General features: G+C 45.3%; 1 protein-coding gene across 3 annotated transcripts in view; it reads left to right on the forward strand.

Annotated features, from left to right (window-relative positions):
- afg2a (AFG2 AAA ATPase homolog A) overlaps positions 1–26,612 on the forward strand; it is a 130,262-nt gene that overhangs the window by 97,542 nt on the left and 6,108 nt on the right. For 2 of the 3 annotated variants that reach the window (XM_014212022.2, XM_014212023.1), the window contains exon 16: positions 11,823–11,987. In XM_014212022.2, the coding sequence (XP_014067497.1) occupies positions 11,823–11,987 (165 nt within the window). Of the gene's footprint in view, positions 1–11,822; positions 11,988–14,294; positions 14,405–26,612 lie in introns of all 3 variants that reach the window. The other variant, XM_014212024.2, reaches the window with a different exon arrangement.

Consider the following 26,612-nt stretch of genomic DNA (forward strand, 5'->3'; position numbering starts at 1 on the left):
AAAAATATAAAAAACTTTGAACATCCCATGGAGCACCATTAAATCCATTATTAAAAAATGGAAAGAATATGGCACCACAACAAACCTGTCAAGAGAGGGCCACCCACCAAAACTCACAGACCAGGCAAGGAGGGCATTGATCAGAGTGGCAACAAAGAGACCAAAGATAACCCTGATGGAGCCTTAACGCTCCACAGCGGAGATTTGAGTATCTGTCCATAGGACCACTTTAAGCCGTACACTCCACAGAGCTGGGCTTTATGGAAGAGTGGCCAGAAAAAAGCCATTGCTTAAAGACAAATATAAGCAAACATGTTTGGTGTTCGCCAAAAGGCATGTGGGAGACTCCCCAAACATATGGAAGAAAGTACTCTGGTCAGATGAGACTAAAATGTAGCTTTTTGACCATCAATAAAACGCTATGTCTGGCGCATACCCAATACCTCGCATCACCTCGAGAACACCATCCCCATGGTGGCAGCATCATGCTGTGGGGATGTTTTTCATCGACTGGGAAACTGGTCAGAATTGAAGGAATGATGGATGGCGCTAAATACAGGGAAATTCTTTAGTGAAACCTGTTTCAGTCTTCCAGAGATTTGAGACTGGGACAGAGGTTCATCTTCCAGCAGGACAATGACCCTAAGCATACTGCTAAAGCAACACTTGAGTGGTTTAAGGGGAAACATTATTTAAATCTCTTGGAATGGCCTAGTCAAAGCCCAGACCTCAATCCAATTGAGTATCTATGGTATGACTTAAAGATTGCTGTACATCATTGGAACCCATCCAACTTGAAGGAGCTGGAGCAGTTTTGCCTTGAAGAGCGAGCAAAATCCCAGTGGTGTAACGTTTGGGCGTCGTGGGTGTGGAGTCAAGCGCAGGAAGCAGAAACGTTCAGTACAGTGCTCTTTATTACGCACCAAAAAGAGTAATCGCCCAAAACAGCAGGGCGTACCAAAACACAATGTCCCAAAATACAATCCACTACACAGCACACAGTGGAAAAGAACCAACAAGCCCGCACACAGAACAAGCGGGAAGACGGCCTTAAATAGCCCAGCTAATCGACCTAATAGACAACAGGTGCAACAAATAAAGGAAAAACCAACAGAACAGGAAAAGGGGATCGGTGGCAGCTAGTAGGCCGGTGACGACGACCGCCGAGCTCCACCCGAACAGGGAGAGGAGCCACCCTCGGTAGGAGTCGTGAGAAGTGGCTAGATGTGCCAAGCTTACAGAGACATACCCCATGAGCTGTAATTGCTGCAAAAGGTGTCTCTACAAGTATTGACTTGGGGGGGGGGGGGGTGAATAGTAATGCACGCTCAAGTCTTCTGTTTTTTTGTATAATTTCTTGTTTGTTTCACAATAATAAATATTTAGCATCTTCAAAGTGGTAGTCATGTTCTGTAAATCAAATGATACAAACCCCCCCCAAAAAAATCGATTTTAATTCCAGGTTGTAAGACAGCAAAGTAGGAAAAATGCCAAGGTTGGTGAATACTTTCGCAAGCTGCTGTAAATCTTTTGTCTTGCCCATTCACCCTCTGAATGGCACACATACACAATCCATGTCTTAATTGTCTCAAGTCTTAAAAATCCATCTTTTTTTCATCTACATTGATTGAAGTGGCTTTAGCAAGTGACATCAATAAGGGATCATAGCTTTCACCAGCATTCATACCTGGTCAGTCTGTCATGTGTTCTTAATGTTTTGTACAGTAGCTCTATATACTCGTTCTAACGTATAGGCTACGTGATTTATGTTAGATGACTTTGACGGAGCGTTGGTGGAGAGCCACAGCCCTGCGTTACTCCAACCGCACCATGGAGAGGCGCGCTGGGAATGGATGAGGTACATATTTTGCGCCCCTGCCTTTGGCAAAGTGGGCACTTCTTATCATGGGGCGGCATCAGCGCTCACCTTAATAGCCCATATACCCCCTGGGTGAGAGAAGTTTCATTGTTTTTGGGGCGGAATTATGTAAAGTGTTGTTGGATGTGCGTCTTGGTCAGTTTAGCTCTGGGCGGCTGCCTAATCCTGCCTAATGGGCGGGGCGGCCCTGAGTCACAGCTCTTAAAATATGAATGTGGTTGGGAGAAAGAGGCTGAAATAGCTACCTTTGCACAGCTTGATTTAGTGGCATAGCCTCCTGTTAACCTCAGCGGGAACCTATAAAGTTGTTAAGGCCATTGTAAATAATAGCTTTATGGTACCATGGGCCGCTCGATGGATGCCAACCAAACTTGATCCTTACAGGGCCGTGACATTCGGATGCTACCCCACGCACACTGGAGGCAAATCGACAAACCTACTACTCTACGACTGGTGTTGTCTTTTCGGTTAACGTGTCAGTATGTGGAAGGGTTGGGGAGCTGAATGCATGAACAGTCGGTCGCAGGCTTGAACAACTTTAACCAACATTATTTTGTACAAAATAACAGCAATGGAGCTTAGTACAGTGAAAAATAGAGGAAAGTTCTAAATTGTACCTTTATTGATATTAATTTGGGTACTCCGTACTTGATATGAGTACAGGAGTAACATGGCTAGTATAGCAAGGCACTGTGCTGGATGGGGTCTTCAACTTATTCCGCCTGCTGTATGTTTTGCCCCACCACCGCGGTGTTCGGTTTGTGAGGTGCCCCTACTGTGCCTGTCTGGAAGTTCCACCTGTTGTTTTACGCCTCCTGCCCTCCCATCTGTGGGGAGAAGAGTTTGGCCGGAACACCCGGTTGCCTCGGCAACACTGCAAGCACACACTGCTACCGCAGCGGATTGGAACAGGAACCAACCTATCTATGTCAGTCTGCAGGCAGGATCTGGGCCATTCCTTGTGTTAACAGATTATCTGGTTTCCATTCAAACGGGTCGGGTATCGGAGCTTGGCTTTCTGGGAAAGCGACCCCAGCCAGCCTGCTTCTTTTTTCTTTTTCTTTTTACCCCAGAGCTCCCTCTCCTACCATATCCTGTCTTAATTATGCACTCTTTTGTGCTTACATTTTTTGTTGTGCTTCTCTTTCTCAATTCACTCTCTCCTTCTTGCTCTCTACTTGAAGAGATGAGGAAAGAGATTTCGAAGTTTGGAGTCTGTCAAGGTGCTGTCCTTGATCCCCCCCACAACACTCTCTCTCCCCCCCCACCCCCCATCCTCTCTGCGTCTGAAAGGGAATACTGTGTTTTCAGTGCATAAAAGGCTTGGCACTGTCAACAGGGTGTATCCACCGGGGCCCGTTGAACACACTTGGAGTGGAGCTTTAGTGTTTCTGCAGTACCGGGGGAGGGAGGGTTGGAGTGGGCCAGGAAAAACGGGGGAGGGAGGGAGGCAGGCAGCTGGTAGGGATTACCAGCCGGAATGATAGGGTACACAATTACAAACATACTGAGCGTTGTACGGATGTACGGGGCAACACTCTGCCAATGGTATTGCGCTGCTTTGGAAAGGGGGGCAGGTTCTCTGGTTGGTGGCATGGGGTGGGATGGTGTGTGATGGAGGAATAGCTAGACAGGTAAGTGGGCGGTTTGTTCAGGCGTCAGGTGGAAGATGGAGTTTGGGGTGTGTTTGGGAGGAGCATGGGGGGGGGGGGGCAGGAGAAGGGCAGAGGTGCTGTGTACACAATGGGCATGTAAACCAAGTGGGCATGCCGTTGTGACAAAAACAGGTTTTGTCACCCTCGCGCAGGGTCTGATTACGGGGCCGAGCCATTGAGTACAGGGAGAGGATGACCTTGTTTACCTCGAAATCTGACACAGGTCTTCACATGCAGGTTTTTTTGTTAAATCTCTTTCATTCTCTCTCCCTCTCTTTTTCTGGATGTTCAAACACTGGGGCAGCTAATTGCTATTTTGAGAGCTAGATACAGACCAGATATTTTTTTTCTTAATTAAGCCTGTTGACAGGGTTTCCCGGTCTAGTTGCCCCCACCCACCCCCTTCTGCCTCCTGCATCCACAGGTACCCACCCCTTTAGATGCTCCCCCTGTCCCCCCGTCCAACCCTGTCCTTGCCTGGCAGACTCAATTGGTGCTCATGGGCTCCTGCCAGACCAAAGGAAGGGGACAGGATGGAAGGATTATGGAGAGGGAGAAAGAGTACTCTTTATGTCATCTCTCTCTATCTCACACACACACACACACACACACACACACACACCCAGGACTCCCTCCCCACCATAGTCTCAGTTTGGGATAAAGCGGTGGTATTCAAAGTCGGGGTCATGACCCCTGGTGGGGTCGTGGGGGAACTGCAGTGGAGTCGCCAAAATAAAATACATGTTTTTTGACGGGTTTTTTTAAGAAACAAAAAATGAAGAGTACAGATTATTGTGTGGGTCAATATACAAACGTTTTTGAGAAAAGATCAGGTTTATGGAGTAAATATATTTATTGGTTTCTTTTAATTTGATAAGAGATGAAAATATAATTCATTGAATGTTATTTGTTAATGTAAATATCTAAATTAACCAATTTTAAGGTTGTGTCATTAGATTTGGGGTGGGGTCGCGAGAAAGTCTTGCTAAAGAAATCAGTTCCCCAGAAGTGAGTGCAGAAAAAATGGTGTCCCTGCTGAAGAAGCTTGAATACCACTGGGGTAAAGGGTAAACAAGCTAATGTTTATATTTCACGGAAGTGGAAACTGATCCGACTGAGTCAGCCTCGTCACTCTGCAATGCGTGTATTTATGTTTGTCTCTCTGTGTGTATGCACGTAAGTAGGCCTCGCTGTGAGTGAGAGCGTGTGTGTTGCAAGTGCGTGCCTGTGTGTGTGTGTGTGTGTGTGTGTGTGTGCGTGTGCAAGCTTGAGGCTGTATGTGTTTTACAGGTATGTTTTAGAAACTATTGCGTGTGTGCGTGTGTATTCAGGAAGCTGAGGTGATTCTTTCAGCACCCTGCCAGCAGGCTGACCTGTGTCTGTTGCCGGTGATGACTGTGACGATAATGGCGTCTGGGAGCACGAGGGAGTGCTGGTGTGAAAGACAAAAACAAATGCAAGCCAAGGTGATAGCCACCAAGACTACACCTGAAGCCTTCATATTAAAACACCAAATGAAGAAAAAGAAAACCCCTTGAACTCCTGCTCTTAAAAGTCCTCTTTTTTCTATCACTCCTACATGACTGAGAGAAGGAGGAGGAGGACAAGGGCCGCCAGAGAAACACAATGCGCTCAGGGTTGCGTGCTAAGAGCCAGCTGAATGGCACCGGGCTTAATGAGAGCCTGGCGGGGACCCTGAGGTGGGCTGGCACCTGCAGTCTGGCTGGAGGCGAAGGGGGAGCAGGGAGGGTTGGGGAGGGCTGGGTCACCCCCCCACCCCTGTACCCAGGCCTGGTCTACGTCCCCCCTGTCCCCCACAACAGCACTTCCTCCTTCCCATGCCCTATTAGCAGTCTTGGCCACCCCTCTCGCCTCTCCCCCTCGTTAGATCTTTACCCCTCATGCAGCTTTTGACTCCGCTTGGCATTTGGAACCTCAGGTGCGTAGTTATATTTTGTTCAGTTTGCCAAATGATATCTAACCCTCCCACTCCAGTATCCATGCACATTGTAAACATGGTATTTGCGCTGACCCTGGAACTGACCCTGTATATAGCTTACTTACTTTCTCGTGTTCTTCTTATTTTTATTTCTCACGTTTAAAAAAATAAATACAAATATTTATTACTGCATTGTTGGGAAAGAGCCAGCAAGAAAGGCATTTCACTGTAGTTGTGACCATAAAAAGGTCAAACTTGAAATCTTGACAGTCAGATTTTCTGTACTTCGGTTTGAGAGCTTTTCCACGTTATTTGCATATCTCAAAAACAGTCAGTACATTTCTTTCAGCAGTCAGTTTTCTGAAGTCGTTTAATTTCTCCCCGAAGACTCCCCCACTTACACCCCCCCCCCAACCCACACACACACACACACACTAGGTCACAAGCTGAGGCATACAACGGGACATCGCAGTGTGACAGAAGTTATGAGGAACTTGAATGTACCAAAAGGGGGAGATGGAGGAAAATAAATCTGTGGCTGTCTGCAGGGTTATGTGACAGGTCTGGCTGGAGTGGCAGTTCTGCACACACCATAGGGGATTGTCAACCCTCTAATTAGAACTTGTAAGGGGGAGGCGGGGGTACGTTTCCACGAGGGGGTCTGTGGCTGAGAGGATGGTGAAGTGCAACCTGCAGCACTTGTACTAAATGTCTTTTTATGTTTGGTTATCATGGGGGGGGGCACGGGGAGGGGGATATGGGGGGAGGAGGCTGTAACTATTCACAGCTGTGAAGACATTTTCTTCACCCCCTGTACCCAGCACCCTCAGATCCGCTCTGTTTGTTGTCACTGGACTTCCGCTTGTTAAATGAAATTCGTAAGCCCTTGCTTTCGTCCATCATCCCCCATACCCCCCAGAAGGCTGGTACTGTAAAAAGGGGGACAGTTTGGAGGGGGGGAGAGCACTGAAAGCATTTATGTTTGACAAGACCGAGAGAGAGGGAGAGGCGGGTGAACAGAGAAAGAAGCAAGGCAGAGTAGTGAAAGACAAGATAGATATTTCTGACATTTTGAGAGGGGAGGCGCTGGTAACGAGTTGGCCGGCACAAGGGCCACCACGTCAAACCAGGCCACTTTATGGGTTCTGACGGGTTATGGAAACCAGACTTTGATAGTTTACACCTAACGCAATCCCCTTCTAATTAAACTGTGAGCTGTGGACAAGACAGCTCACAGGATACACCTCTATGGTAAGCAAACATACATGTATTTTATGGCAGCCGTTTTACTGCTATTTTATTCCGGGATCCATAGACCTGACATTTCAACGGGGCTCAGCCTAATTTCCTCTCCTTTTCTTCACCTTTTTTTGGTGGCTGACTCCCCCACTCCCACTTAACCCACATGTCCCTTTATTTCTGTGTTTAACGTTTGTTTTGGCTATTTTTGTGTCCTATCCAAATACATATAGACACTTTTTGACAGCAGCCATTTTGTGCGAGTGTTGCAAGAGGTGTGAGGTGCTCAGGGGGTTGTTTAGAGCCTGGCAATTTAACTACACACCCAGCAGCTGTGGCCGTGTTAGCTCGGACCTCCCCCGTCCCCCCCTAGGAGGCATCCCCATAACAGTGGGATGCAGCTGCTTCCATCCGAACCAGCCCACCCTCTCACCTGGTCCGCACCCGGTATGTGACAGTGAACCCCACCTGTCACATACACACACACACACCTTAAAGAGGGGCCTATGTTAACGTGGTGCTTCCGTTAATTCCCAAACACTCTAAGACAGACCAAGGAACATGACAGGTGTTTGTGGTCAGCTGTGAACCAATGTGTCCTGTGGTTCTGGTCCTGCAAGATCTAATCACAATGGCTAGATGTAAACATTCTGCAACAGACTGTGATTGGGGCAGCAGATGCCATAAGGGGTTAACAGGTACCGGAGCAATCACTTCTTGGACATCGTGGCCTCGCCTGTCCCAAGCAAGTTTGACTCAAGGGCAAAATCAGACTGAAAGCCTCTAATATTTTGATCTGATCCCAATTCTCGGATGCTTCTCCCTTCCTCCGCCTCTCTCTCTTTTGTAACCCTCTCCACAATGTTATTGGGTGGCACCAACTCCTACTGCCTGCCCCCCACTCCTGTCCCCTGCCCTCCCTGAAGACACCATCTCCTATGCACCCCCCTGGTCTGATGGTGTGGACCAGCTGCACGGTGTGCGTTGTTGTGGTCCCACTTTATCTCTGTAGTGTCCCCAGCCAGCATAGTTGCAGGGTGGCCCATGAATCTCCACCGTGGAAGTGAGTGAGTCACCGGGGCCTCTGCGGATTGCAGACTGACAGGTTTAGGAAACCACATAGAGGCGATGCCTTTGGGGCAGGGAACAGACTCAACTAATGTCTCAGCCAGCCATACTCCCAGCCAACCAGCGTGGGGAAATGTCCCTTTCAAAGAAGAAGATAACAATCGAGCATAAAAAAAGGATGTGGCATGAAAAAAGGATTCTGTATGTGGATTTGATGGCTCAGTTGATTGAAGCATGATGCATGGTAACACCAGGATTGTGAGTTTGATTCCTGCATTGGACCACATATAAGCCTACTGAACCACATATAGGCCTACTGAACCACATATAGGTCTACTGAACCACATATACTGTAGGTCTACTGAACCACATATAAGCCTACCGAACCTCATATACTGTAGGCCTACTGAACCACATATAAGCTTACTGTACCACATATAGGCCTACTGAACCACATATACTGTAGGTCTACTGAACCACATATAGGCCTACTGAACCACATATACTGTAGGCCTACTGAACCACATATAGGCCTACTGAACCACATATACTGTAGGCCTACTGAACCACATATAGGTCCTACTGAACCACACATAGGCCTACTGAACCACATATACTCTAGGCCTACTGAACCACATATAGGCCTACTGAACCACATATACTGTAGGCTTACTGAACCACATACAGTGCATTCGGAAAGTATTCAGACCCCTTGACTTTTTCCAAATTTTGTTACATTAAAGCCTTATTCAAAAATGTATTAAATAAAAAAAAATCCTCATCAATCTACACACAATACCCCATAATGACAAAGCGATTTATTTTTTATTTTTGCACATTTATATATTTTTTTAAATGGAAATACATTAGTTACGTAAGTATTCAGACCCTTTGCTATGAGACTCAAAATTGAGCTCAGGTGCATCCTGTTTCCATTGATCATCCTTGAGATGTTTCTACAACTTGGACTCCACCAGTCGTAAATTCAATTTATTGGACATGATTTGGAAAGGTTCAGTAGGCCTACAGTGCATTTGTTCAACACTTTTTTGGTTACTACATGATTCCATATGTGTTCTTTCATAGTTTTGATGTCTTCACTATTATTCTACAATGCAGAAAATAGTAAAAATAAAGAAAAACCCTTAAAAGAGTAGGTGTGTCCAAACTTTTGACCGGTACTGTATGTCTAAAGAAATGTTCAGAGGCTTGGATTCCCAGCAGTTTTCACCGGTTACAGAGAGGTAGTGGCCTTCAGAGATAGGAAGTCATCTGTCGTTACAGCGTAATCACTTCTCGAGGAGGATCGCAATCCCTGGAATGATTACTGTTGTTATCGGCAGTGAAACTTGGCTGGCAGAGAGCGAGCGAGACTTTTCGCCCTGTTTTGATCAGGCAGACTGAAGTCACTATACTGTATCCTGACTTTATTTCTGCAATTGGAAAGTATTTTGAAGTACTTTTTTTTCTAAGTACTTGGTGGAAAGTTCCCATTTGATGTCACCCTGTTGAGATGCAGAGGTTCATGATCAGTGTGACTATTTCTCTTAATAGTTAACTCAGAGAAGAATATGGGTTACTGTGATAACCTCATACTTTCGATATAGGTACCTTATTCACCAATAACTGCGGTGTTTCTTCTCTGTGACGTTTGAGAGTTGTTAGCGTGAGGTTATAGTGGGTTTTGTCAGTGTCCTCTGCTCCAGCTGTCTTTATACCTCCCTGCCTCTGTCTCTCCTTCCCCCCCCCCCCGTCCCCCCTCCATCACTGTCTTTCTGCTGTCAAGCCAAGGCTTCAGGTGGAAGGATGGCGTTACGAAAGAGGCCGTCAACGCTTGCCCGACATGCCAAGCCAAGTATTTTTCTTTTGGGGTCCTGCCCCACCCCCCCGGATCCTTGAAAACAGGAAGTGTATCTTGTTAAGTGATGGATGGGCCCCTGCTCTTCATGAGAGGACCAAAAAAAAAAGACCTTTGCCTCCAGGGAAGTCAAATGAGTTTAGCAGTCTCAAAAGCCCAGAGTTGGTCTGTTTGTGTGAGCACCTGGATAGTTGGGAGTGTGCATGTGTAGCTTTTTGTACACATGTGAATGTGTGTGTTTTTATGGTAGAGAAAGCGTGCAACTTTGCTTGTAGGAAATACCCAGGTAATCTGTTGCAAGCAACATCTAGGGTTAACAAACGTAAATGGATTTAGCATGTTGAGCTAGATCATCTTAACACTCAGTTCTTCCAGGTGTGTCCTGTTAGGGTAGTTGTATTGTTGAGGCCCTGTCTGTCTGTCTCTGCCTGCCTGCGTGCGTGCGGTCGGCAAGTTTGCGCTGGCATGCGGCCGCCACATACTTCCAGGGAGAGCAACTCCGGAAGTGTCCCTGGCACGTCCACAGTGGAGCGGAGTACGCACTTCGGCGACAATCAACCACAGGCCCCCCTCTGTCCCCCTCGTGGGAAGAGCGATGACAAAGAAGAGACAGCCTCACGTGTTTTTGTTCCAGACACACGTTGTCAAGCTACTCTGTCCCCTAGCCAGCATGGACCTTTATTATTTTCCTTTGGCAGTGGCCCTGGGGCCTATTCATCTCCCCCATCCTAATCACAGTGACGTTGTTGTCCTCCTATTCATGTTGTTAGCGCATAGCAGGGCGGATCCAAGTGGAGGAATCTGGACAACCCAGCAACAAAAAAATGATCCTCTCGTGTTCCATCGTTAATTTGTTAGCCAGTGTGTTATGGTTACATCCATTTTTTTCCCCCATTTGCAAACATTCCGCACAGGGAAGCGCAGACAGATTTTAAATATGTACATATAGGAAGGAAGTCTCTGGGCTTGAAAGTCCTTTGTATATCCAGAAGGTTATAGCAGGGGATGTGACGAGGATGTAAACAAAAGTTGAAAGGCGGTGGGCTAGGCCACTGCTCACCAGAAGCACAGATATTACTTCCACCTCTGCAGGCCCGTCTGTCTGTCTGTGCTGAGCAGCCAACTGGCCATCTATGACATCAGGGAAGAGAGACCGCAGTGGTTGGAGGGCTATTTTTGGGTCGTTGGGATGCACTAGGCCAGGGGTCGGCAACATATATTTTTATATATTTTTGGGGGATTTTAGTTTTTGGTTAAAAAAAAAAAAATTAGCTTTGAGTTTAATTTAGAAAATGTGTTCCCAAGTATTCCCACAAATTAAAAAGAGACGTGATTGTGTCACAATGTAATCAAGATATGAAATGTTTGTTATTTTCAAATACAATCTCTGTTTAGGATTAGTTGTGGTCAATTTGCAGTGTACAAATTATTATAATTATTTTCCAGCCCCGACTATTCGCTCCAAACAAAAATCGACCCGCGGCTAAATCTAGTTGCCTACCTGTGCACTAGGTTGTGGGGGGGGGGAGTTATTCTGTTTGCCTCTGCGACTGATGATCCTGCTGTGTTTAGCCATGTTAACTTCCTTACCAAGAGCAATGACGGCCTTCAGTCAATATTGAAGAACTAAATGCCTTCCTAACCAACTAGTTCAGAATAGTTCCCTTCATCTTTTCATTCTCAGGGATAAACCAAAACAGCATTCTTACCTCTACTGCAAGACAACGTGTTAGGACGAATATTCAGTTGCGATTTTCGTTCTTCTGTTTCACATGGTAAACAATAGTTCAAATGTGCATTCTTTCATCCAGTGTTGTTTTTCTGTACCTTGGAAACCAGCGTATGGTGTGGACTTTGATTGAATATGGTCCTCCTGAGACTGCACATGGCCTCCATTTGGAATAATAATCTTCACGCTTGATATGAACTGAGGTAAATTGTGCAAATCAGGCCTTGCTTCAGGGCAAGTTTACCACACCTGCAATCATTGCATGGAATTCTTCTAGTCTCAGGTTCCTAACAAGAGAGATGGATGGAGGGAGTAAGAGAGAAGGATAGGTGGAAAGATGTATTTATTGATTGATTGATGAAGGCTCCATCCTCAAAGGGATGTTTGTCACCCAGCAGCAGAGACAATCACACACACATGACTAAAAGCTAATTTCCTTCTCTTCTGTTGCCCAGGCCCTGATGCGTCCGGGTCGACTGGACCGGATAGTGTACGTCCCTCTACCGGACGGCCCCACGCGACGGGAGATCTTCACGCTGCAGCTCCGCAGCATGCCAGTGGACCAGGACATGTGTCTGGATGACCTGGTGACCCGAACGGAAAAGTACTCCGGAGCAGAGGTGAGACAAACAGTACTGATTATGGTTGCAAATAAACAGCACGTACTCTATAATAGTAATTTTATGGTAGAATACATAGAAGATGCAGGATGTAATACACATTGTGGGCCGAATCCTAACGTGAGATGCTAGTGTAATAACAATTTTGGGGCTAATCTCCGATTGACGTCATGCATAGTTTACGCGAAAATCTAAGTTACACATATGCAGATCTCAAGTTAGGATTTCATCCATTGTGATTAGTATTGAGAATGTGATATTGAATGTAGGAATATCAGCACTAGTGCCAGTATGTGTTTTTATATCAAATCAAAAGGACAAGTCCAGGAACAACGCTACCATTTAGTCATGGATGGCGGCAACTTGTTTTTTATTGGACAAATGGATTTTAGTCCAGGTTTGAATCAATTCCTTCAAGTGAGATTTATCAAAGGCATGCAACCTGATTCATGGTTGGCCACCCTGGCAAGAGCCGGACTGTCAAAGAAAAATTGGCTAAGACAAACCCAACCCTGTCGTGGCACACAACACAGAGACCGTAAAGTCAAGTTCAACAAAGGCAAAAAAATATTGAGGTGAAGGACTCTCTCTCTCTCCTCATTGTTATTGTTTTAAGCCTACCTTTTAACGATTACAGGAAATAAGAGAGAGGTGGCCAGCGTTCGCAAGGAGATGTTGTTCACCTTCCACTGTCTGTTTTATGTCTGTACTGTGTCAAGGCCCTCGTGATCTCACAGCTGGCGGACTCGCAGCGAGCACACAAACACTCCATTGTGTGACAGACTTGTCTCTTGACGTTGGGCTGGGGTGTGAATCACGTTGTCTTGACAGAGAAACAGCGTGCTGCCGTTGAAGCCCTGACAAGCCCTACCTGTCAAGATGTTTTTCATGCTTTTGGTGGTTTAATGATGACACATCCTTCAGTGGCTATAAAATCAACTCCAGTTGTCCAAACTGTTACAGTCGATCAAAATGTGGTTGCAAGGCCACATGGGTATTATGAAGAGGATTTGTCAATTCTGTGTCTAGGACCTTTTGGCCACTAACTTTTCTCTGGCTATTCTCCTGGAGATCTGATCAGATGAACACAGCTGTCGAGGAATTTGCTTCTCTACATTACCTTTTAGGGATTTGAAGAGATCTGTTGAAAATATGTACCCCCACCCTCCTTTCCCCTCCCTCCATCCCTCCATAGTTCCCCCACCCAAAAGCAGCTTAGAGCAGGCACCTGGAGAAGGTATGCGCTGGAAACCAATCCCTTGGTATCAGGTGTTGCGTTTTACATTGGGGTGTTTGGGATAGAGCTTTTGCCTCCCAGTGGAAAGTTTGCTATCTCTGTTTGCAGGTTCACTCTCGGTAACCCACAAAACCCCCCCCAGAAGTATGTGCTGCTTCGCACAACATGCACAAGCTTAAAGTCAATGGTCTGTGAGCTGTTACACACTTTGTTGTTGCCAGCGCTTTTGTAGTACCTTTGTAAGCCATTTTCATGCTCCTCAATGCTCTAACTTAATAAGATAAATAACACGAACAAACTGTAATATAGCAAATCCTTAGATGTAGTAATTCGATGAAGCGGCTTGTAAATAAGTAGCTCTTGTGGTCCAGTGTCTTTTGGTGGCCATAAGGTGGATATATAGGTGGAATGGAGTGCTTAAAGGCATCTTGTCTATACTAAATATACTATAGCTCTCCTGAGGGTATGTGAACGTGAATACTCCTGGCATGGCAGGTCATAAAAGTCTGCCGTGGTGCTATGCATCTGTTTGAAATGCTACTGAGCGGGGGTATTTGTCTTGGCACGGCGGGATTTCTGCAGAGGGCGGTGAGGCGTGCCATGGCGGATGGGCATTGGTCGTGTATCAAGCCTACGCTTCAGGGGAACAAGCTCGATGAGGGGCCCTTGTAAATCGTCCGGGCTCTTATTGAAATTGGAGGCCAGTTTGCCGAGTCATATTTCTCTCGCTCACACACAGCCTTCTCCCTCTCTCTCCTCTCTCTGCCAACTGAAGTACTAGGAACTCTTAAGAGAATGAGCAAGGACATTACTAAGCATTGAGTCTTGCGTTAGTTATCAGACTTTGTGAGGAGAGAATATGATTTTGGCTTACACTTCACATAAAGTTGCAACAGTGTCATTAATGTGAAGTGTTGCCTAATTTTGTGTTTCTCATCTAAAGACCATTTTGCATCCCAAGTCTTGATAGGGTTAGGTTGAATGGACTAGTAGAGTGACAAGACTGGCAGTTGTTGTCATGTCAGCTCCGAGCCAGAAGCCTTGTTAAAATCACGTCTTCCACCCGGCAGGTTCCTGCCCAGAGTGACATCTGTTTTCCCCAAGTTTACACCCCCCACCACCATACCCGTCCATCAGCACTGCTCCTGCCTTCACCATCCGCCTTCAGCCGTCCAGCAAAGTAACATTCGATACTGTAATTGCATTGTGTTGTCATAAAGAGGGATTGCTGCTAGTCCGGAGGGAAGGGTGACGCGTTTCTTTTTCTCTTTTTTATGATCAAGCCCTGACAGGAAGAACCTGAGGATTTATGTACTCCATCACATGTCCCGAGTCAGAGAGAGGCCAGCTCCTTCAGCCTGGTGGAGACCTGTTGGCTCATTTAGCTTTGATAGAGGAGGCTTCTTTACTAGGAGTCAGCATTGTTTCCCCTGTTAGCCTGCGGAAGATTGCACGGGTGTCACGGAGAGGACGCACGTCAATAAGGGGCTCTCAGTTTTCCGGAGGACTCTGGGAACTTGGTTTACTCATAAATGGGCAGAGGTACATTGTGTGGACATCATATAGGCCCAGTATGGGGACATCATATAGGCCCAGTATGGGGACATTGTGGGGACATCATATAGGCCTACTGTGGGGACATTGTGGTTGATTAGGTGGATCCACATTTCATAGTTTTCCTGTTTACAGAAGGTAATTTATCCACGAAATCCCCTGCTGTCAAAATATCCACCATGTGTTGTGGACGTTCTGATGGCGCCGACAGAGATGGTCGCCTCGCTTCGCGTTCTTAGGAAACTATGCAATATTTCTTTTTTTTTATTATTGATTATTTCTTACATTGTTACCCCAGGAAATCTTAAGTCTTATTACTTACAGCTGGGAAGAACTATTGGGTATAAGAGCAACGTCAACTTACCAACATTATGACCAGGAATACGACTGTCCCGAAGCGGATCCTCTGTTTGGACCACCACCCAGGACAATGGATCGGATCCCAGTAGTCGACCCAAAACAACGGCGCCGCAGAAGGGGCAGACAGAGCGGTCAGGCTCCGTAGACGGGCACATCGCTCACCGCTCCCGAGTATACTACTCGCCAATGTCCAGTCTCTTGACAAGGTAGATGAAATTCGAGCAAGGGTTACCTTCCAGAGAGACATCAGAGATTGTAACGTTTTTTGTTTCACGGAAACATGGCTCACTCGGGATACGTCATCAGAGTCAGTACAGCCACCTGTCTTCTTCACGCATCGCACCAACAGAAACAAACATCTCTTTGGTAAGAAGAAGGGAGGGGGTGTATGCCTTATGATTAACCTCTCTAGGGTAGGTGGCAACAAATCGTCCCACCTACGTAACAGCCAGTGTAATCCTGTGGCGCGTTATTCAAAAACCTCAAAAATGCAAAAACTTCAATTTTTCAAACATATGACTATTTTACACCATTTTAAAGACAAGACTCTCGTTAATCTAACCACACTGTCCGATTTCAAAAAGGCTTTACAACGAAAGCAAAACATTAGATTATGTCAACAGAGTACCCAGCCAGAAATAATCAGACACCCATTTTTCAAGCTAGCATATAATGTCACATAAACCCAAACCACAGCTAAATGCAGCACTAACCTTTGATGATCTTCATCAGATGACAACCCTAGGACATTATGTTATACAATACATGCATGTTTTGTTCAATCAAGTTCATATTTATATCAAAAACCAAAATTAGCATGTGACTAGCATTCCCACCGAACACTGCCGGTGAATTTACTAAATTACTCACGATAAACGTTCACAAAAAGCATAACAATTATTTTAAGAATTATAGATACAGAACTCCTCTATGCACTCGATATGTCCGATTTTAAAATAGCTTTTCGGTGAAAGCACATTTTGCAATATTCTCAGTAGATAGCCCGGCATCACAGGGCTAGCTATTTAGACACCCAGCAAGTTTAGCACTCACCAAAGTCAGATTTACTATAAGAAAAATGTTATTACCTTTGCTGTCTTCGTCAGAATGCACTCCCAGGACTTCAATAACAAATGTTGGTTTGGTTCAAAATAATCCATAGTTATATCCAAACAGCGGCGTTTTGTTCGTGCGTTCAAGACACTATCCGAAAGGGTAAATAAGGGTGACGAGCATGGCGCAATTCGTGACAAAAAATGTATAAATATTCCATTACCGTACTTCGAAGCATGTCAACCGCTGTTTAAAATCAATTTTTATGCCATTTTTCTCATAAAAAAGCGATAATATTCCGACAGGGAATCTGCATTTAGGTAAACAGACGAAAGAAAATAAAGCATTCGGTCGACTCGGGCACGCGCCTAAGCCCAGAGTACTCTGATCGGCCACTTGCCAAAAGCGATAATGTGTTTCAGCCAGAGGCTGCCTCGATATCGTTCAGCTTTTTCCCGGGCTCTGAGAGCCTATGGGAGCCGTAGGAAGTGTCACGTTATTGCAAAGATCCTCAGTCTTCAATAAAAAGAGCCAAAATGAAACACAACTTTTCAGACAGGCCACTTCCTGCATGGAATCTTCTCAGGTTTTGGCCTGCCATTTGAGTTCTGTTATACTCACAGACACCATTCAAACAGTTTTAGAAACTTTAGGGTGTTTTCTATCCAAAGCCAATAATTATATGCATATTCTAGTTACTGGGCAGGAGTAGTAACCAGATTAAATCGGGTACGTTTTTTATCCGGCCGTGTCAATACTGCCCCCTAGCCCTAACAGGTTAACGAGTCGTGGTGTGATCATAACAACATACAGGAACTCAAGTCCTTTTGTTCACCTAACCTAGAATTATTTTCAATTATAATCACAGCCGTGTATATCCCCCCCCAAGCAGACACCTCGACCGTCCTGAAAGAACTTCATTGGATTCTATGTAAACTGGAAACCACACATCCTGAGGCTGCATTTATTGTAGCTGGGGATTTTAACAAGGCTAATCTGAAAACAAGGCTCCCTAAATTTTATCAGCATATCGAATGCACGCCCCGGGCTGGCAAAATTCTGGATCATTGCTACTCTAACTTCCGCAATGCATACAAAGCCCTCCTTTTGGCAAATCTGACCACGACTCCATTTTGTTGCTCCCAGCCTATAGACAGAAACTAAAACAGGAAACGCCCGTGCTCAGGTCTGTTTAATGCTGGTCCAATCTGATTCCATGGTTCAAGATTGCTTCGGTCACCTGGACTGGGATATGTTCTGGATAGCCTCAGACAACAACATTGATGTATACTCTGATTCGGTGAGCGAGTTTATTAGCAAGTGCATCGGTGATGTTGTACCCACGGTGACTATTAAAACCTTCCCCAACCAGAAACCGTGGATTGATGGCAGCATTCACGCAAAACTGAAAGCGCGAACCACTGCTTTTAATCATGGCAAGGCGACCCGGAAACATGACCGAATACAAACAGTGTAGCTATTCCCTCCACAAGGCAATCAAACAAGCTAAGCGTCAGTATAGAGACAAAGTAGAGTCACAATTCAACGGCTCAGACACGAGACGAATGTGGCAGGGTCTACAGTCAATCACGGATTACAAAAAGAAAACCAGCCCCGTCGCCGACACCGATGTCTTGCTCCCAGACAAACTAAACAACTTCTTTGCTCGCTTTGAGGACGATACAGTGCCACTGACACGGCCCGCTACCAAAACCTACGGGCTCTCCTTCACCGTAGCCAACGTGAGTAAAACATTTAAACGTGTTAACCCTCGCAAGGCTGCCAGCCCAGACGGCATCCCTAGCCGTATCTTTAAAGCATGCGCAGACCAGCTGGCTGGGTTGTTTACGGACATATTCAATCAATCCCTATCCCAGTCGGCTGTTCCCATATGCTTCAAGAGGGCCACCGTAGCACTCACTTCCGTCATCATTAAGTGCTTTGAGAGACTCGTCAAGGATCATATCACAAACACCCTACCTGACACCCTAGACCCACTCCAATTTGCTTACCGCCCCAATAGATCCATTGACGACGCAATCACAATCACACTGCCCTAACCCATCTGGACAAGAGGAATATGTAAGAATTCTGTTCATCGATTACAGCTCAGCATTTAACACCATAGTACCCTACAAACTCGTCATTAAGCTTGAGACCCTGGGTCTCGACTCCGCCCTGTGCAACTGGGTCCTGGTCTTCCTGACGGGCCGCCCCCAGGTGGCTTGATTACCAACAACGACGAGACGGCCTACAGGGAGGAGGTGAGGGCCCTCGGAGTGTGGTGTCAGGAAAATAACCTCACACTCAACATCAACAAAGCAAAGGAGATGATCGTGGACTTCAGGAAACAGCAGAGGGAGCACCCCCCTATCCAGATCAACGGGACAGTAGTGGAGAAGGTGGAAAGTTTTAAGTTCCTCTGCGTACACATCACAGACAAACTGAAATGGTCCACACACACAGATAGCATGGTGAAGAAGGCGCAACAGCGCCTCTTCAACCTCAGGAGGCTGAAGAAATTTGGTTTGTCACCAAAAACACTCACAAACTTTTACAGATGCACAATCGAGAGCATCCTGTCGGGCTGTATCACCGCCTGGTACGGCAACTGCTGAGCCCACAACCGTAAGGCTCTCCAGAGAGTAGTGCGGTCTGCACAACGCATCACCGGGGGCAAACTACCTGCCCTCCAGGACACCTACACCACCCGATGTCACAGGAAGGCCAAAAAGATCGTCAAGGACAACAACCACCCAAGCCACTGCCTGTTCACCCCGCTATCATCCAGAAGGCGAGGTCAGTACAGGTGCATCAAAGCTGGGACCGAGAGACTGAAAAACAGCTTCTATCTCAAGGCCATCAGACTTTTAAACAGCCATCACTAACATTGAGTGGCTGCTGCCAACAAGTGAAATTGTTAGATTACTTGTTAGATATTACTGCACGGTCAGACCTAGAAGCACAAGCATTTCACTACTCTCGCATTAACATCTGCTAACCATGTGTATGTGACCAATAACATTTGATTTGATTTAGATTTATTTGAGGAAACGGTAAAGATTTCTTAACATTACCAGCCATCCAAAACCAATGTATGGCTTCGAAATATCAAAATGCCTCGTATACTCTGTCAATCTGTAGGTGGAAAGACTTTGAAATAACATTGATGTTATGGAGGGGGAGAAAGAAAACCACAAAAAACACCATAATATATTTTGTTTTCCAAGCAGGAAGATAAATGGCTTCCTCTTAACACCTGTTGTGGTTGTTCTTCTGCCCTGTTCCCCGCCAAAGATTTATGAACCCATATTTGTTGTTGCAAAGATTTTTTTATTATCAAGGACACCCAGAAGAATGCATCAACAAAGCTGTTGCTATTTTAATAGCATTAAGATTCAATGTAAAGACTCAATGACGCAAGTGTACGTCTGGCCTCTGCTGATCAGAGATTGATTGATTAAATCACAATGTTGATCAAGAAAATATGCATATGTTGCGTTTGTTCGAGGCCAAAACATAGGTGAGTTTTATAAATCTGTGAGCTTTTAAATGCACAGTATAATTTTGCCACAGCGAACCACTATTGTTTTGACATTTTCCGACCATAGGAAGCAGGAAGAGATTGCCAAAAAATATGTGCATATTCAGTTTACTACCCATATTCAGTTTACTACCCAGGCAAGTATGTCAGATTGTCTCTGGAACGAATAGCTGTTAACCTCTCTAATTTTTGTTATATAGTTTCCTTTTCAAGTGAGCAGCCTTTCAGAGTCCTGGCTGTCAAAATGGGAGATGTATGAAAAGGAAAGACTTCCAGCTCTGCCTTTTTGCATTTATATATAAAGACCTTGCTGTGGTCTAGGTCCAAGTAAACGCGTGGCACAAATTAAATTTTTTCTGGGAAATATGAACCACTCAAGTGTACTCATTGTAATGTTTCTCTTGGCTTGGGGTAGAGGCAGGAGGGAGGGAAAGGGTGGAGGGGGAGCAGGAAGGATAGAGAAGGATGTTTACCCCTCCAGCATTAAGGAACCAGTAAAAAAAAGTCCTAGGGCCTTTTGGATGGGAGAGGAGGCAAACTACAGTGAGTGAGAGAGAGATTGAGAAAGAGAGAAAAAATAAGGAAAGAAGAAGACCAGTGCTTCAGCAATAGGAACTCCAGGAACCTGTAAAAAAAAGTTTATTGAGTTGGCTCCCAGATCTTCCTCTCCTTACCCTGGCCTTAGGCCCCATAGGCCACTGTCAGGAGGAGGTATGCCTGTTTCAGGGGCCCACACGGGCCGAGAGGTCAGGGGTCTGTAGTTAAACGCAGCACTGAGCAGCCCAACAGGAAGGCCAGTCTCTCGTTTAACACCTCACAAACGACTGTGGATTGGCCGCTCCTTTGCCTTAAAAATCCTTCTTTAACCTGTCTCCTCCCCTTCATCTACACTGATTGAAGTGGATTTAACAAGTGACATCAATAAGGGATCATAGCTTTCACCTGGATTCACCTGGTCAGTCTATGTCATGGAAAGAGCAGGTGTCCTTAATGTTTTATACACTCAGTGTATGTCAACAGTCCTTCCTCCAAAGGGCCATTGCATTTTGTGAAATTCCCTTAAATCATGGTATTTTCCTTGTCCTGGTTTCATGAGGAATTACTCTATTGGGATTGTGAGAATATTGGTGGTTCTGTTGAGTCTTACTCTTACTTTTGGAGGGTGTTCCAAAATGGAGGGTGTTCCACTTAGCCATTGCTTTGAAAATGTTTGCGTCTCTGTGTGCCAACATGTTCCCATTGAAAATGTAATTGTACTCTTATGTCTATGCCTTTTAGCCATACTCTTATTCAGCTGTACTGGCCAGAACAATTGGGATCAAATGTCTTTTTCAAGGGCCGAATAGCCCCATTCCCCTTACTCCTAGACACAATATCAAACATCTCTCAACATTAAGGTTTCCATGACTCCAGTGGATCATCCAGAGGTTGGTGCCACACATTGGTAGTAGATGTTACCCATGTTTAGCCTCGTAATTAACTCTGTGCTATCAGTCTGGAATTGATAGCATTGAAGCCATTTTGGCCAATGGGCGTTGCGCATAAGAAATTCGAAAGCAATTGGATCACCTTTGACAAATCAGAAAACAGAAGCCACAGCGCGACATTTTCTAGGTTAAAGAGAAGTTACCTAGGGCATTTTGAGGAAGTAAAACAAGCACTTGTCATCTTTCCAGACAATAGCATATCGAACACCAGGATAATGAGCCCAAAAAAAGGCAGCCAAAAAAATAAATATATATATATTTTATGATTTATATATATATATATATTAATTTGTAAAACGTTTGGACACACCTACTCATTTTATATTTGAGAGTCTTCAAAGTAGCCACTATTTGCCTTGATGACAGCTTTGCACACTCTTGGCATTTTCTCAACCAGCTTCATGAGGTAGTCACCTGGAATGCATTTCCATTAACAGGTGTGCCTTGTTAAAAGGGATTCCATATTTGGTATTTCATAGTTTTGATGTCTTCACTATTATTCTATAATGTAGAAAATAGTTTAAAAAATTAAGAAAAACCCTTGAATGAGTAGGTGTATCCAAACGTTTCACTGGTACTGTACATACATGCATAATATGCTGTATGTCAACGTGAGACTAACAGAAATAACGTAGCCTACTAATGTATTGTAAGTCGCTCTGGATAAGAGCGTCTGCTAAATGACGTAAATGTAATGTTTTTGCCAAACTGTAGCGATGATAGAGATTAGCCTACTGCATCGTATTCAATACAGTGATCGTCTTGCTACCGTAACCTCTGATTTGCCTACACTTTATTGAACCTTCTTGTAATTTATATGCTATGGCATAGAATGGAGCATGTATGATAGGGAGCAGAGTCTATTTTTGCAACTTTTTAACTGTCATGTAAAGCTTTATATTTAGCTATCACCTCGTAAGTATGACTTTACATGTGTTGTTGTCCTACTGTTTACTGCCTGTCAACAACGGAGCTTGGCGTTCGTCGCCGCCATAGTTCATCAGAGGAAGCAGCTGTGGTGGGACAAGGCGGGGCTAAGAATCATGCCTTCTCAGCCCTATCAGACTGATATCCATGCAGCGTTTAATGTAATCTTGCGGGATTAGGCTGCTTGTGAGGCTACCGTGTTACCCATACAATTTAAAGCAATTTTAGAATAGAGGATGGGCATGGACGTCGTGAATTTTGCTTACCATGTGATCAGGACTGTGTAAACTTGAGCACACACGCAAACACACACACACTCAGGGGCAGAGTAGTGCACAAGAATACACACACACAGAGCCATAGAGAGCGGTCTCCAGGTTGCTCCAGTGTGGGCATGTTTAGTAAATATGCCATCTCTTCCTTCCCAGCGCTGGGGAGAATGTGCCGCTTTCATTCGCCTGAATAACCGGCAAGGACAAATATGCCCTTAAAAGTGAGGCCCTGTTTTCCCCCTTACACCCCACGGCCACCTCGTCCCAGAGCCTCGACACAGGTGTTATTCCACACGGGCCTTTCCTAAACAGTGTGGAGGTGAGGAGGGAAAGAGTTTCATAATCTCAACTGATTGGTCCGCATCATGGGTTAGCTATGACAGCTGTTATATAGGTTCAGGATTAGAGCGATTGTTGTTATGGTGGTAGTAATGCGCTAGGGATGGACTTCATAACAGCCAAGTCACCCCTGCTTTGAAAGTTATTCTGGGGGGGCGATAGAGAGAAACTAACGCTGTGTGGTCTTGAAACGAGCACCCGTCCCATTTTTCAGCCATGCTTTCTATGGAATCTGAATCCCTTGACTCAATCACTGCATGCCAAAAAGCCATACTCCTTCTCCTTTATGGTCGTGCGGCATGTTTCCATTCACGTCTCCCCCCCCCCCCCACGTAACTCCATAACCCCCCCAGCACCAACACTCCCCACCGCTCCCTATCCTCAACTTAACCAGTACCCCCCCTGCCTTGTAATCTTAAATACTGTAGGTTTCACATGGGTTGTGGTCAGGCCTTATTTCTCTTGGCAGCCTGCTGTCACTGCAGACACTTCCTCTTTGCCTTTTTGGAAAATGAAACATTTTATTTCTGGTCGGAGCGTGACGCTGTTTGATTTCTATATTATTTCATTTCCTCTCCGAATGTCGGATGCAGTGGGGACTATTTTTCTTAAAAGGGAGAGTCAATATTTTTGGCGTTGGCCAAAGAACTTCTTCATGAGCCAATACCATCACTGCGTGTGTGTGTGTGTGTGTGTGTGTGTGTGTGTGTGTGTGTGTGTGTGTGTGTGTGTGTGTGTGTGTGTGTGTGTGTGTGTGTGTGTGTGTGTTCGATCGCAAGAGAGCTCGGGCAAGTGTTGGCGTAATGCAGAGTGACAGGGGGTTTAGCCCCAGGGCTGCTCATGTAGCCGTTTGTAGGGGGGGGCTGGATGCAGGCTGCTAAGGACACAGGGACGGCTCAATAGTTACCACGCCGCCTGGCCTCGTTGATCTGCTGCAGGAGCAGGTAGCCACCAAACCAGCCCCTAATTAAGGCTTTTTGATACTGGGACTGAGCGGCTTTGTTGAAGTAGGAAGCGACGGCATACTAGGTGGATTTGACCTGAGCCCGTTGGTATGCGCTGCCGGTTAGCTTCTTCATCCAATCCTGAAACATTTCTGTGCACACTTGTTTTACTGAAACTGGAATGGAAACTAAAAATGTTGTTGAATGTTATGAAAAGAAATGGAGAGAGTTTTTTTTCATACAACTGACACATGACAAATATGAGAATCCGTGAGGCTACATTTTCTATGTAAAGGAACACCGACAGAATCCCAGGGAATACACTCTGTAGTGTGTGTGTACATAAGGGTGTGTCTGTAAGTGTGCATTGAGTGTTAGGCAGGTGTTACTTCCATTACAAGGCAGGGAATCGGATGGGCATAACACACACACACAGCCAACAGCCAGTGGAGGAGGGAAGCGGTTGCAGGAGCATGTCCAGAGGCTACTGAAGTATCTGGGGCTCGTGTTGTGGCGGTCTGACTCCAAGCAAGGGAAATGAGAAAAGCCTCAAGCCTGAAGGAAAAATGCCCGTGCGCGTGCCAAAGCTGATGTCATGGTGTTAAACAGCTCCTCACAACAGCACTGAGGGCCGGCCGCCCTCCCTGCACTGGGCTAAAAAGACCACGCTTAGGCCTATGCCATTTAAGCTGGAGATCCAAATTGTTTTTCCTGCCCCTTCCAATTAAATGACCAACAAAGAACCGAACTAAATGTGACTACCAACCTGCAGCAACGTATCATTATGGTCTACCAGAGGGCTTTTTTCCCCCCTTTCGCCTCTTACGGTCGGGAAATATGATGGCAGATTGTAAATCGTCTGCGTAATCACTTCTTCGGATCGCATTTTCCTTATTTTCGCGCACGACAGGCATCGTTCGCAAGAGGGGTTTTGGGAGCAGCGAAAAACAGCAGTTGAACGAGTGGAAACAAGGATGTGGTCGGAGTTCAATCAGGCAATTGTGTGTCTTTTCCCTTTTCCAGTGTCCTGTCTTGATCGCTGGGTCTAGGCCACTCTAATGACATCTTATTTCACCACTTTGACTGACGTGGAGAGTTCCAGAGCCTCCCTAAGTAGAAGTACATTGTGGCTGGTATTCAAACATGGTTGCCAAGAGTTGTATGTGCAATAATGCGTTACACTCATAAGGTGTTTGTTGTGGCATATAAGGTGTGTGTTGTGAGGCCACGACTACTCCAAAAAAATAATCTTTCATCAGAAATAAATATCTGTGTGTCTGGAACACAGAGTTCATGAAAGTGATATTAACAAAGGGTTATTAACGTCATCGTTACAGAAAGTGTATATTTAGGTTGTGATCTAATAGAAGAACTTGTGATTGGACAGATACAGTATATAAGCTACATTTAAAACTAACTCATTGGCTTACTCTGTATCGAGTACTCTTTACAGTTGTTGTTTTTGGAAAATGCTACTAAATAGACCTGGTCCTAGGTGGTCTTTGATGGCTGTTACTGCACCGCCAGCCAGCCAGATATCCAAAGTACTCGCCACATCTCCAGCGAATGGCTGCTGCAATGCATCAGTTTAGTCCCTCCATATATTTAAGTGATTGCTGACATAATTTATGAAGAGAATGAAAAATAAAGTCTGCATTGCAATAACCCCCCCCCGATCCATAATTTAGCCTGGGCTCCCCCTTCATTTCATTGCTGTGCGTTTGCAGTTTTTTTGGCCCTCTATGAAGGCGGGGGGCCCAGCTTTAAGGGGTTGTGTTGGCTCGGGGCCTGGAATTTCTTCACGTTTACAAACAAACTGCTTTTTGCTCAGCCTGTTTGCCTTTGTGGCTTTTCAAATTGCGCATGGTAAACACACATGCAAAAAAGAGAACCTGCTGCGTTCAGCAGCGTATAGAGACCCCTCTTAAATGAGAAAGATGAATACGTCAGTGTGTACTGCTATTGCTACAGTATATACTTGTTAGCAGCTCTGTTGGTTTGTCGAACTGGGGGGGCGACCGGCGTAAATAGCCAAATGATTATGTTGTTGAGTAATGGGATTGAGACGAGGCCCTTAACATGTCCCCTATGTCGGGAACAAAGTGGAAAAAGAAATTGAAGACAATTGAGTTTGTGTTTTTGGGTACATGTGTTTGTACGTGTTGCATAGACACTTCCTTCAATCATGTTGTTGAAGTCGCTCGCACCCCCCTCTTCCCCCTCTCTCTATTTCAACGTTCTCCCTCCTTAATTGAGGCCTGTGTTGCAAACCTTCATATCACCATTGACAACAAGCAAAATTATTTGAATGATGGGAAACCCTCAAAGACATTTAGTCCTAGACGCTGTTTACAGTGTCTGAATCATGTTGTTCGGCTGGCCCTGAACAAAGAAATCGCTCACTTCCTGACATCTGCCTAGCACCTGCCTTAGCCAAGTGAGCTAGCCCTGTCTTACACAACCGACATACTTCCTTGTACATACTCATCTCGAAAACTCCCCTTCCTGTCTTAAGATTCCAAACCATCCTATCCCCATCAAATATGTCAAATCAAACCAAATTTTATTGGTCACATACACATGGTTAGCAGATGGTTAGCAGACATCTTCCCTATGGCTCAGTTGGTAGAGCATGGTGTTTGCAACGCCAGGGTTGTGGGTTCGATTCCCAGTACAAAAACAAAAATGTATGCATTCACTACTGTAAGTCGCTCTGGATAAGAGCGTCTGCTAAATTACTAAAATGTAAATGTAATGTTAATGCTTGTGCTTCTAGTTCCGACCATGCAGTAATATCTAACAATTTCACAACAACTACCTTATCCATATAAATATATGGATGAGCGATGGCCGAACGGCATAGGCAAGATGCAGCAGATGGTATAGAGTACAGTATATACATATGAGA

This window comes from Salmo salar, chromosome ssa09 (genome assembly GCF_905237065.1).
Source record: "Salmo salar chromosome ssa09, Ssal_v3.1, whole genome shotgun sequence".
NCBI lineage: Eukaryota > Metazoa > Chordata > Actinopteri > Salmoniformes > Salmonidae > Salmo > Salmo salar.